General features: G+C 50.3%; 1 protein-coding gene across 1 annotated transcript in view; it reads right to left on the reverse strand.

Annotated features, from left to right (window-relative positions):
* Positions 1 to 9,498: 9,498 nt before the first annotated feature.
* RBBP8NL (RBBP8 N-terminal like) overlaps positions 9,499 to 13,046 on the reverse strand; it is a 33,806-nt gene continuing 30,258 nt past the window's right edge. Inside the window, 2 exon segments of the mRNA XM_006025939.2 lie at positions 9,499 to 10,466; positions 12,962 to 13,046. The exon segment at positions 12,962 to 13,046 is cut by the window's right edge and continues 14 nt beyond it. Coding sequence (XP_006026001.2) covers positions 10,345 to 10,466; positions 12,962 to 13,046 — 207 coding nt within the window. The 3' untranslated portion in view covers positions 9,499 to 10,344.

Below are 13,046 nucleotides of genomic sequence, written 5' to 3' on the forward strand. Positions count from 1 at the left end.
CTTTCCCTAAGTGCTATTTTTTTGCATGCCGTGCTGAATGGGATATTGATGTTTGTGTTATAAAATGAATAATGTCTTATCATAATAGCAAAGGTAATGCAGCGCAAAGCATTGTTTTCTACAGTTTCTCTTTAAAAAGCTATTAAAAAAATAACTAGTGCATTAATAACACATCTTAAAAAACAGACCTCCAGAGTCCAGAGAACGCTCCTGGTAACACGTGACACTCAATATAGGTCAGATTTTAAGCCTAACTTATTTGGCAGAATCACGTTATCAAGACAGCCGCAGAAAAGATATTTGGGATAAAAAAGAATTAAATCTCCTTTGTTGGCAGATTCATCTAAGAAGCCAAGAGACGACTGGCCATGAAAACTGAGCCTTTCTTTGAAGAGTTCTCCAGAGCCCAGGATCTGAACTGAAACAAATGGATTTTGGGGTTTTTGGGGGCGTGGGGTGGGGAGGGTTGGTGCAAAAAACAGCTGTATAATGCAAGCTATCCCACTGAGTTAGCAGACTGGCTGGAGCAGCGAAGTGAGCATAGTTATTTTAGTAGGTTGCTAACTTCCAGACCTATTTCCGAAGCTTAAATTCCAATGCTGTTAATACTTTAAAGCTGGGTGGCTTTCCTGACACATCCGGCAAGTGAGAAGATTCTGTGGGGGTGAATGTAGCAGGTGCGTTCCTCTCTGTTTCATGGGATATTTTTGCAGTGCTAAAGGCCAGTACATAAATGAGGATAACTGAGTACAACCCGAGTCAACCTTTCCTAGACCTTTTAGAAAGGGGAAAGATGTTCTGTTTTACACTAACATGCTAGTACATCACTACCCAGGGACAATGATACAGTTTTGGCAGAAGGCCGAACAGTTACTGCACAGCTGCACAGCAGCTACCAGGCCTGACCTGAGACACAGCAGAGCCACTAAGACAAATCTGAGGGCAGCTTGGTTTCTGTTTGCAGCATTATCACGGCAAAATTGCAAGGCGCCATCCTGTCCTTATGCAGGGGCTATATTTCCTCTCGTCAGTGGGAGTTTTGCATATACAAAAAACTCCAGGCTTTGTCCTGGGTGTGCGATAGCAGTGTTTCAACACAGATTTTCACCGGCAGGGGGATAATGATATTTTTGGATAACACTAGTACGGGAGCAAATAGGTCTAACCTAGCTATGAATATGTTTAGGCTGGAAATCAGAAGGAGGTTTTTAACCAGGAAAGGAGAGAGGTGGGGGAACTGACTGGATGGGGCAAAAATCTGACTCATTTTAGGATGAAGCTTGATGTATTTATGGACAGGATAACAGGATAGGGGTCCTGCCTTAGCAAGGGATTGGACTTCGTGGCCTGCGTTGCCATGTTCGTTGAGCTCGGGTCACCTGCTGCCTTTCCCCTGCTACTTTCTCTCCCAGGCAAAGCAACATGGAGTAAGCACTGGAAACCCAAACCTGCAGAAGCAGAGTCTAAAAAACAGAGATACTTCACACAGCTGCGATGGATATATCCCCAGATTGCCTGCGGTCCCAGCAGCCCTCATAAATCTCTGCAGGGATTCTTGCTGCCATTGTCTTGCCAACAGCAGCCCTGGCGAGGGTTGTCAATCACGATGACAAAGAAGCCCCTGGCTTTTCAAATCAAACCAAGCCCAACCCTTGTGGAAATATTATGTTTTAGGAGCACGACATCTGGAAACGCTCTCTGTTTCCATCAACCCAAACTATACAGCTGCAAATGAGGCACTGCAGCTGTCTCTGTGCGTGCAGACTCAGGGCAGGCTAATCCCTGTCTTCAAAAGGCCTCCTCCTTTCTCTGCAGAGGAACGTCGACATCCTTCATTGGGGCCTGAGAATTCACCACGTCCCTCCCTTTGTAAATCCCCCTGAGATGGTTAGGACTAAGCGGTACCTGAATCCCAAAGACATCATCTCCTCTGACCCAGACAAACTCCTGATTCTAGCCCTCCATTCCCACCAGCTGCATACTGGGAGCTTCCCCACCAGCTCCCTGAATACACACCTAGGTTTTTACCCCTTTGCATCATTCGCTCTGATTATTCTTCACCTCAACCAGAAGCCCTGGCGTCACTGTATCCGTGATGCTCATCATGGTGCTCTCACCAGGCTACAAGCCCAACAGTTGAACTCAAATGTCAGGGAGCGTTCTCAAATGTTTCTGAACCTCTGTGTATCATGCAGTTAAAGGCCTGGCTTTGAAATTCAGCACACCTCCATCCGTACGATGCATACGGGATCAATGGATGATATATGGCACAAATCATATGCCTGTGCTTTTTTGAATGCATTCTGCCTATTAACCCACCTCTCTGGGTCTTCATCTCTCTTGTATCCCAAACTATCGAGCCAGTCACCATAGCCTGGTGTTGTAGGCTGTACAGATGTCTGAATCTTGTAAGCAGCAACAATGTTCAGACTACCTTGTTGGGCAACAGTCAGTGCCTTTTGGGACTTCTTGGCAATTACTGGAGAGGAATGGACATTTTCCCAGGCCAGGAGCCCTGATAGAGATGCAGTCACCCCCTTACCTTTCCTTTAATTCTTTTCTAGCATTGCAAATTTCCAGATAATGGCATAGTGACATGTCTAGCCTCCAGAGGTGGGGAAGTGTTACCAGCTAGACCCCTGTGCCCATAGCTGTCCTCCTTGGAAAACCATCCAAGCTTTTGCTGTGACATTAAAAGAGGCTGAACTGATTGATTTAATCATATAACCCTACGCTGGGGAAGGCTATGTGCTCTCTTCATGAAAAATGTATGTGGCATTTACATGAGGATTTGTGAAAGAATGAATCAAGACCTTTCCTTAACCACACAGTGCAGGAACTGCAGTATATATCATTGCTAATAGACCAAGAAATGTGTCTTCTGAATAAGTACGCAGATTTGGTGTTCAGCCTATACTGTTACTTGCTTTAAATTTGCCATTTCTGTTCCTTTGTTTTTTTGCATTTCGTTCAGCTAAGCCAATAGGGAAAAAAACAAACCCGTTCTGCTCGGCTTTATTTTGCTCCTACTCTGCTCTACTTCCTTGTTACCACATACTCACACAGCATAGATGTGTTTGAGTCACAAATGCTACAGAGAAACCTTTGTGTTGTGGTTAATTTTTTTAAGACAGCCCTTTCAACGTCAGGATCTGGAAAAACCTCACAAAACTTATATTTTTCAGCCCAGAAGATATCTGAAAAATGACAATTTACTGCTGAGTCGACCAAGAGGCCGGTGTGTCACAGAATACATTTGTTTGATACCAGTTTCCAAGTCTGGCAAGTAATAGTGGAGATGGCCATTGCTATGTTTAACAGAATAAAAGCAAAGTAGGCCCTGAACGCTCTCTTGGTTTGTGCAATTTCAGATCCAGATCCCGACCCAGTAGAAACCAACCTAATAGCTGTTTTCTTTTGTGGAAACCAGTACGATTCCAGTTCTGATGTTAGAATATCCTTGTTCATTGTTTCAGAGCTGCTATTTGTCTTGGCAAAAGGAGCAAGATGTGTCAACTTCTTGGAAGTCCTTGCCTTTTACTTGGGACAGCTTCTGTGTTGTTTTATTTCTCCAGGGTTGGCATAGCAGACTTCTTAGGGGAGAGTTGTTGAAAGCCCCCTAAACCTACAAAACTAATATGCAGGGTGTGTGGGTGTGTGCACGTGTGAGTGTGTAAATGTGTGCTCATCCCTGTCCCATGCATGTAGGACATACAGACCATGCAGTGAACCCAGGCCAAGCAGTGAATCCTGCCATGTGTCCAGTTTGCACAGGCCAAACCTGATGCAGAAAAAATGCAAGTGCAATTTAAATGGATGCTCTGGGGGAAAAAGCAACGGCTCTTCCTCTGCTGAGTATAAATGTAGCTGCCAAAATGATATTACACTTGACAAACTTGTAAATTATTAGGACTTCTGGGTATTTGCTCATTCAATAGGGGCAGGATTGGGAACATTGGGCTCAATTTACTCACATAAATAATCCCATGAGCTTTAGCCAAGATGAACCGTACTGGGCCCATATGTGGAAGATCTCTTCCTCCTTGTGCGATTCTGCCATCACAAGCGGTGTGTTCTCAGACTGCCTCCTGACAGCAGAAAGTTTCCGCTCTGGGGTCTGCTGGTTACCTCTTTCCACCAAATCTATTTGCACCCTTTGATGCTCAAGAATTAATTGAAGGAAAAACCGAGGGCTATGATTAGACAAATAAATGGGCTTCAGGAAGTATTTATATTTTCAAAGCTAATGCAGGTGTGTGTAACTGAGCATTACAAATGGTTTTACAGGGCTAGGATCTGAGTACTTTGAAACCTTATGGTGATAACAGGAGATGGAAAAGCCGGAGCAGCAGCAACAGTGTGTCGCGGACTGAATCAAGAATTCGGAGCCACCCACCCTGCGCAGAAACACGTGCCCGAGTTGCAACAGCGTCTGCGGATCCCAGGTTGGCCTCATTAGCCGTCTTGAGACCCACAGATAGGACAATCATGGAAGACAGTCATCCTTGACTGCGAGGGATTGCTGAAGAAGATGGGGTTAGATGGGTTGCAGCATATAAAGTTTTATTTTACTTGAGCAATGGGCTCAGGAAAGCACTTCACTCAAACCCCACCAATGTCCCTTTTTGTTGTTACGGCTATGGGATACTGTAGCTCTGTGAGACAGAGCATGGAGATGCCAGACCATAGGCTGCAAAATCCTGGGAGAAAGGACCCAGGCAAAAGGGCTGGCCCAGTAAGACAAGCCGGCTTTGTGACGACATGCTGCCGTCCGTGCGGGGAAGGAAGTTCTGAATCTGTTACTGTTGTTGGGACACTTCCTTATTTCCCTTTTCAAGAGAGCTTCATGCTATATCAGGATTATTGACTACCCTGCCTTTCTTTATCTTTGGATCTCAGTCTCTCTCCAGCCCCTTTCTTTTCAGACCAAATACTTCCCCACAGAGAGTCTGGTTAGACGGATTAATTTACTGCAGCTACACTGCTCTTTTGGGCATGGTGGCAGCCCTGCAGTCCAGCCCAGGCTGGGGCAGCACATAGCACCGCTGCCTCCGGAGCAAGACTGGAGCCAGACCGACCAGCTCAGACATGCTCGGCTTCCAGCTTCCCATCAGTGCCCCGAGCACCTTTCCATGCCCCTGCTGTCCACCCCCTCTCAGTTCACCTGGGTAGGAAGAGGAGTAGCTGTTGGGGAGGGATCACTCTTCTCTGTCCCACCACACAGACCCTGGCAGCACTCGCGAGTGAGTAGGGGACTCAGCCACCATTGCTCAGGACACATGCCCTTCCCAGCGCCAGGACCAGATTCCTCCTCATACTCCCACAAGCAGCCCCAGAGGCTGGATGGATGCTTCCCCTAAAGAGGGTCATGGGCCTGTCCTCATGGTGATGCTCCTTGCTAGGGAACTGGGTTAATGGATTGAGGAGCCTTTCCCCTCAGCTCAGAGAGAGGCCCAAGCCCAAAAGTTGCATCTGAGCAACCTCAGACATATTTGGCCCCAGCTCAGAAGTCTGCGTCTGGACCCCTCTCGCGGCATTCAGCACTTGGACGCCCCTTGCGAGACATCTCCCATCCCCAGTGGTAAGGATCACGGGGTCTCCCAGATGGCACAGGCTCTGTCAGCAGGTAGGGTTGGCTGGCAGCAGGGTCTGTGACAGCAGCCGGTCTTCTACATCCCTTTGGTGTGTTGGCACCCTCCACCCCCTAACCCTAACCCTACCCCCCCAGCCCTCTGCCTGCCACCTGCCGAGTCCTTAGCGTTTCATCTGGGAACAAGAACCTGACAACATGCTTGACGGAGATGACAGGAAGAACTGTTCGCTTAGCTAGATCTATTGCTGTATAATGGTGGGATGTCTTGACCAGAGGAGTCAGGCGCATTGATTTCCGGTGCATCCCCTGCCAGTGGAGCTGAGGCACTAACAAGCAGCGACTCTGCTCACGGTCATGAGCAGAGCTGCTTAAAGGACTGAGGTTTGCTGTGCACGATCAAAGGAGAGGCTTGTGCCTGGCAGAGCTGCTCGGGGGGCGACTCTCTCAGCAGCTCTTCTGAGCAGGCAGCAGAGGCCAGGAGGCACCATGGAGCCACCCAGCAGGGCAAGGCTTTCTGGTCTAACTCTGGCTCATCAGACTGCACATCTAACCCCGTTACTCCAGTCCTGGCCCTGTGGTGAGCAGAAGCAGCCAATTACATGGAACGAGGGTTGAACGTGTGGAGGGAAATCGTCAGCAAGGGACTAGGCTGAGCTCCCTAATTAGCAGCTTACACGGCAGCTGGGTGCTTAAGGAAGGTAGAAGCTTATTAATCTGCCCTGGGCTCATCTCCCCGCTGTGCCATTTGCAGGCAGAAACGCCACCCCCTGTCAGCTTCTCAGCAAAGGCCTTCAGCCTGGGAATGAAACACCCCTTAGGGCCCTTCTAGGGTCCTGGTCTTTGGGTCTGGTTAAGGTGCAGAGAGATGGTAATGAGCTCCCGTTTTGCTGGTCCGTCCCAGAGCCGGTAGGATCGGTACAGCTGCTCTCAATACTCTGGCAAGGCTATTCCTTAGAGACCAGCCCGAGGTCATCATAGCTCAGCTGGCCATGCTCTCTATTGTCCTCGCCTCCCACACCCCATCTCCCTCAACATGCCCTAGGACTGCAGGGAAAGTGGGGAAGTAGTGCCGGCTGCATGCCACTTTGAGGTCCCAGTAGGCAAAGTGACCCCGGAGGCCTTGAGAGGGGAGCACCCCAGATGGGAGGCCCGCTCCTCAGCCTCCGTGATGACCTGTGGTCATAAAGCAGAGGTAACTAAAGGATTGAGATGCACTGTCTGCACCTCACAGGGTCAGACCCTACAGGACAGCCAGGACCACGATGCCTTTTGGGTGGTGACCCTCCCAAGACCGCATGGCACAACAAGTGGCGGGTGACACTGGAAGAACAAGATTTGTTAATCATGTGCCCGGGCACTTACCTTGCAAGGTGGGGTTGTCCAGGGTTAGTTGGGAACGTGAATCCTCTCTCAGCAACAGCTGCTTCCATCCCGTGAACTGAGCAATATTTTTTTTCCAACAAAAATGCATAGAGCTTCTCCGCTCGGTGGGAAAACCGGGGTTTTCTTTGTTCACGGTGAGCTACATTTAACCAGCAAGATAAAACCCTAGGAGGGGGAAGGCACCTGGGCTGGCAGGCTGAGGCAGACACTACAGGAGATCGCCAGATGTTACTACAGGCGAGTCTCTATGGGTTTAACAGCAGGTTAAAAACCTCACCTTTAGTGGGGGTTTTACCCTTCCTTTAGTGAAGACAAGGCCATGGGGTGAAATCCTGGCCTGGGGATGGGGGATCTGCCACTGCTTTTAATGGGCAGGGTGGATGCAAGGCCTGGGCAGCATTGCAATGTCACTTGGTTCTCCAGGTGCCTGCCCCTGGTGATGCCCTGGCCAGTTCCTGGGCTGTAGTCAGCGCCAGCTCGGGATTGCACGGCAAGAGACTTGCACACACTCATGCTTGCACTTGGAGTGGGTAAAACCAGGGCAGGTAAATCCATAATGCAGGGCTTTTGGCAGGGCCCGATCCTGGAAGGGCCGTGCCCTCTTGCCCCCCTTGGTTGCAGGACCTGTAGGCGCTCAGCACCTGTGACAAGCAGACCTGTGATTTAAGAGTCTGAACGTGGCAGCAGCCACCAAATTCCTGGCTCCGTCTTTTTGGCCAACATATTCAACCTGTGCTGATGTCTGCTGTGTCCGAGATGTGGCTACAGCTCATGGGGACAGACCCAGCTCAGCTTGGACCTGGTTCCCTTGGGTACCGCAGCAGTGGAGCTGAGATAACAGGGATAACCCCGAGAGTGCCCCAGCTTCTAGGGCAGGATTTGCAGCCTGCCCTGACTCCCCCACTGCTGGAGATAAGCTACTGTTGAGACCCAGGCCAGCTAGTTTGAAACTCTCTTGGCTTTGTCTGCTTTCCACAGCAGCCAGGCTTTGAGGACCAGGCAGCTGGTGGCCCACCGGACAGCTGCCCCGTTTGCCAGGGGTGGATGTGCCTTCCCCCACTCCAAAAGCTCAGTGCCATCAACTTTTCCCCCACGAGGTGGCACTGGCAGACTACGAGAGTTAAAGAGTTCATTCAGGTCCTGCTCCAAAGTCCTTTTTTTCAGTGCCAAGTGCATCCTCATTTAATTTTAGCCTGGGGTTTGCCTGCACTGACCGCCCCACTCTGCTGCCCCAGGGATGCTCAGGACTCTTAGGAGGGCTCTGAGCTCCTGTGAAGTCCCCACAGCTCCTATCTCTGCGGCTGTCAGGATGGGGAAGGGATTGCTATTTTCTCTCCCCCTCAGCAGCCCTGGGATTCATCCCAGCCATGCTGGGATCAGCTCCAACAGGGTGGCACAGGGTGACAGGGACCCAGCCTCCCTGCCCCAAGGCTGGGAGCTTTGCCTACACAGCCCCTCTGTTGCTTTCCAAGCTATTTTTCATGGGATGGCATAATGATGCCTCTCACCGAGCCATGTAGACAGAGTCTCCACCCTGGTTCCCTGTTTTTTTTAAAGTAACATAGATGCTGATTCCAAGCGGCATGCGTGGGACTCCTGGCTCCCAGGAGGCAACTCTTTCTGGAGCAGGACCCGGGTCTGCTCAGAGCTAGGTCCCATGGGCAGTGAAACAGCCTCAGTAGGATCTACCTGTCACATCTGGGACCTGGGGCCACTTCTCTGGGTGCTTCAGCATCTTGACAGTGCTGAGGCTTCTTCAGAGCACACTGCACAGAGGCAGATGTTGAATGGAGAGAAATGCAATTTGGAAGAGCACATCCCAACTGCAAACTTCCTCAGCCTGACAAAGGGTTTTTAAACCCGAAAGCTTGCTACAAATTTTTTTTCCAACTATTTAAGTTGGTCTAATAAAAGATATCACATTCACCCAAAGAACCTTGTCTGCCTATTTCCCACCCAAGGAACAGAGACTAACGCTGACGATTGCCTGCTGGGGTCTCACCTGGGAAGCCTAGAAAAGGCCTGAACGTGGCACCAGCTCCTGCTCAGCCCCACTGTCCTTTCACAGGGAGCTCAAAGCTAGCATCGGGCAAGGTCCTGCCTGCAATAAGGGCTGCCTACAAACAGGGGGTTCAGTTCGATGGGGAAGGGAACCCCATTTGCCCCATGCTGAAGCAAAACCGGCTCAGGCCTGACACACTGGAAACACGACTGAAGAACAGTTCATCTGTGTGCAAACGCGTCCCCGCCGGGCTGTCTGCTGGGCAAGAGCTGCAGCTCTGACTTACAGGCTTGACCTTTCCCAGGCCCCAGAGCCTGCTCCAAGAGAAACCATCTGGGCCGTCTCTCTTCCCTGGCCTTGCCTCCCCGCCTGCCTTTGGGCATGCATCCAGCCCTCGGTTCCTGCGCCGCCACTCTCCCTTCCCGTCAGTGCCCCTGCCCCAAGCACAGCCTGTGAAAAGGAAAACACCAGCTTCACCCCCTTCAAACAACAGAGCCACGTGCACTGGACCTGGCTGGGATTTATTCCAGGGGAAAGCCGGGCCCCCCTGCGGGGGTTGCTCCATGTGGCCTGCTGCTTCCCCCCCTATAACTAACCCAGACAGTTACAAGTGGGGGAACTGCACCTGTTACCCCCAGCCTATTAACCCCCGAAGCGCTTCTCCTCCTGTGAAATGTCACGAGGGGATGCTGCTGCTTCCTCTAAAATCCACATTCCTCCTTGCCCTGACTCCGGTGTCCCCAGTATAATGTTGTCTGTAAAGTCCTGTTCTCCAGTGAGATGGGGAGTCCCATCAGAAGGGGTGGTGGGGTCTTCCAGCCTTCAGCCTGCTGTCACTCAGCTGTGTATTTCCACCAGCACAGGACTAGCAGACCTGAGAAGCAAGAGAGCATGTTCCCCGCTCCCTTTGAAGACCTGCTGCATCTGCGCAGTGATATCTGCAGGTACCGGGCCCAGCATTTAGTGTCCTGAAGAGTTTCTGCTGCTGCTGGTCTTGCAGGCCTCATGGAAAAGCAACCCACTTAGGTTGCCCATGATGCCTGATGGGGCTTATCAGTGCCAGGACACAGCATCACCTGTATTCAGCATCACCATCTGTGTATTCAGAGAGTGATAATGCTTGGCACTGAACAGCGATCTGCAAAGTGGTTTCAGTCCCAGTGAACTAGTCCTCACAGACCCTCCTGCGATACAGAAGAGTCTTTATTCCCATTTTGCAGGTGGGGAAGCCAGAGGAGGGCAGTTCAGTGAGTTGCCTATGGTCACAGAAGGAGACACTATCACAGCTGGATGTCAAATGCTGGGATCTTCGGTTCCTGGTCCAAGGACTACAGCGTCCGTGCTGATATTTTTGTTCAGCTCTCTGTTATGGTTCCTCATTGCTGGAAGCCGGGCTGCTGTTGTCTGTTTCCTTTGTCATTCCTGGTGCATCAGCTGGAGCCTGGGCCACTTTGACTTTCTTTCTCGCTCTCACTGACTTCTTATACTCTGTTAATGAGATGATGACCACAGGCGTTAACTGCACAGCTATGGATATTTGAGATGGCAATTAGAGCCACGTTAGAGGTCAGCAAGTCCCCAGCCCAAAATATCATGGCTAAGAGAGCACGAGGCTTAGCAAAGCCAAGACGAATGGCAGCCACACTCAATTTTGTTTTAAATATCCGTGAATGCAGGCAGGGGTAGTTTAATAAGAATGAAATGCCCTTCACGGGGTCACCATCCTGAAAGGCAGCAGCAAGAGCCCATGAGAAATAAAAGGAGAGGCTGTCTCCGAAACGGAAGGGGAACTAACTGCTTGTTTCAGGCAGCCTCAAGCCAACCTCCAATCCTGCACACTCAAGTTATGGATGTGCAAACAGATACCATGTGCATTTCTGGCACATCCCAAGCCCTCATGTGCCTTGCCAAAGAGATCTACAACTGCCTGGCATGCAAAAACCAGGTGCACAACTTTTGCGGGCTCACTTTTTCAGGCATGCAAAAGTGGATGCAAATTGGAGAGCGCAAGGCCAGAGATTTAAACTCTCAGTGCAAACTTGTGTTTAATTGTTGGCTTAGCCCCACGGGGCACAGACCACAGGGGCTCGTGCGCCCTTGCATGCATATTCCAAGCGTGCCTGTTTGCACAGACAGCATGACTGCATGCAGAGGGATATTTGCACGTGGGAAAGTTTAGCAGGAAGTGGGATCTTTGCAAGAGAACATGGGCAAGTGCATGCATACACATGCGTTATTTATTCATATAAATAGACCTCGTCTTTCTGTTAACCTGGCTCTGGTGGATGCTAATGTAAACTGTATAATAGTGAGGAGAAAGCGAGGAGTCAGTTTTTCACCTGCTGGGGGCATCTGTGTGTGTACAAGGTGTGCAGAGTCACTGTGGACTCATGCCCAGGGCAGGTAAGTGCAGGCATAAAGACCTGGTTCAGAGCAGCTGTGTGTGCAGTGGGCTGCTTGGCACTTCTACAGGGAGATGGTGTTTGCATCCCCTACCTGTGTAATCCCAAATCCTGACACCAGGACTGCACTGACTGACAGGCAACAGTGACTGCGGTGGCAATAATGCCTAGACAGATGAACATAAGGGCTCTTGTCCCTTCCTACAGTTTTGTGCGTCTCTGCCCATGTTCTGCAGGTGGAAGAAAAAGCAAGAAGACCGGGCCCTTCTCACATCCTCACCAGCTCTGCATCACCATTGCCACTTCTCCCCTTGATGTGACAGCTTCCTCAGCAGTGCCCTGCTATTTGTTTTCAAGAGGAGCTCCTTTTACTGTTTGATCAAGATTTCATTTTCAGCTCTGTCAGGTCTCCGGGGAAGCTAAGGGGTGGTTGGTGCTTGTTCAACAAGCCCCCTTTTATGCTCTGGTGACAGCCCTCCATCCATTTTTCCATCGGTCAACACTGCCCTTTATTTTGGGACTGCACAAAGCCAGCCACTCTCAGGATCTGTATGAGGGGGCAATATTTAAGGCTTGATAGGCAGCTGCTTTGTGCCTAGCCTTATCAACAACAATTTTCTGCTTATTCACCCATAGGAAATACCAGTACAACACACTCCATTGTTAGGAAGTTGAAACCTCTCTGGCCATGCTTAAAAATCAACAGAGTTTGCATGGAGGCTTTCTCCAAATGTCAATAACTCATTGTTGAGTATTTGGGCTAGTCTGTCAGCCAATGTTTCTTGGAGTTGGCTAACCAAACAGGAAAGACTGACACCTATTAGCTTAGGTGTTAAGAAGTGCTCACTCAGCCCTCCTGTCCCTAGGTGCCTTGGCTAACCATTAGCAGGGGGCTCCCCTGCCTGGAGATACACAAGTTGCCAATGTACGGTGTAATGTGTCTTATCGTTGGGAACCAGAAAAACTCAACTGTGTCACCTTGGGCAAACATTTGCGCTGCATGAAACTCCCTGAGTGGAAGCAAACGTGCCTAGGCTGGGGAAAGGAAAAGGTTGAATTCAAAATTTCATTTAGGATACCAAATCATGAGATCTGGGTCCCTGGAATAGCTGTAGGTGCCCATCCAAGTCAACGGGAAAACCAAGGAATAGGATGGAGACTATTATAATGCCACTGCATCAACAGTGTGCCACCATTTGGCAGTCCTGGCCATGGATACTGCAGAATTTGGGGGGTTCGGAGAGCAATGGCAACAATATGGGGGTTGGGAAAGAGATGGCGAAGGTTGCACCGTTACCCTCGGATGACCAGGCAGTAGCAGGATAGAAGTAGACAAAATGCTGAAGGGCAGCCAGGGCCAGGGGCTGGGTGGCAGGTGGTTGTAGCTGAACAAGCCTCCCCGACTGTGGGCAGTGCCCCGAAGAGGGGCGGGAGGAGTTTCCCCAACACAGAGCTGCAGGGAGAATCAATGGAGCCAAAGGGCGGCAAGTTTATGACTGATGCCACTGGCCCTTTCTGTGGCAAAGAGACATACCCAGTTTCTTCAGCTGGGTCCCTCAGGGCAGCCCTCTGCCTTCCTACCTTTGGCTTGGGGATCCTGCCCTCTTTTCCTTTTCTTTTGCAAAACTTGAGCTTTGTCCTTTGTGCAGAACTGCTCTTCTTCAGC

Source organism: Alligator sinensis, unplaced genomic scaffold (genome assembly GCF_000455745.1).
Source record: "Alligator sinensis unplaced genomic scaffold, ASM45574v1 scaffold1046_1, whole genome shotgun sequence".
NCBI classification, from domain to species: domain Eukaryota; kingdom Metazoa; phylum Chordata; order Crocodylia; family Alligatoridae; genus Alligator; species Alligator sinensis.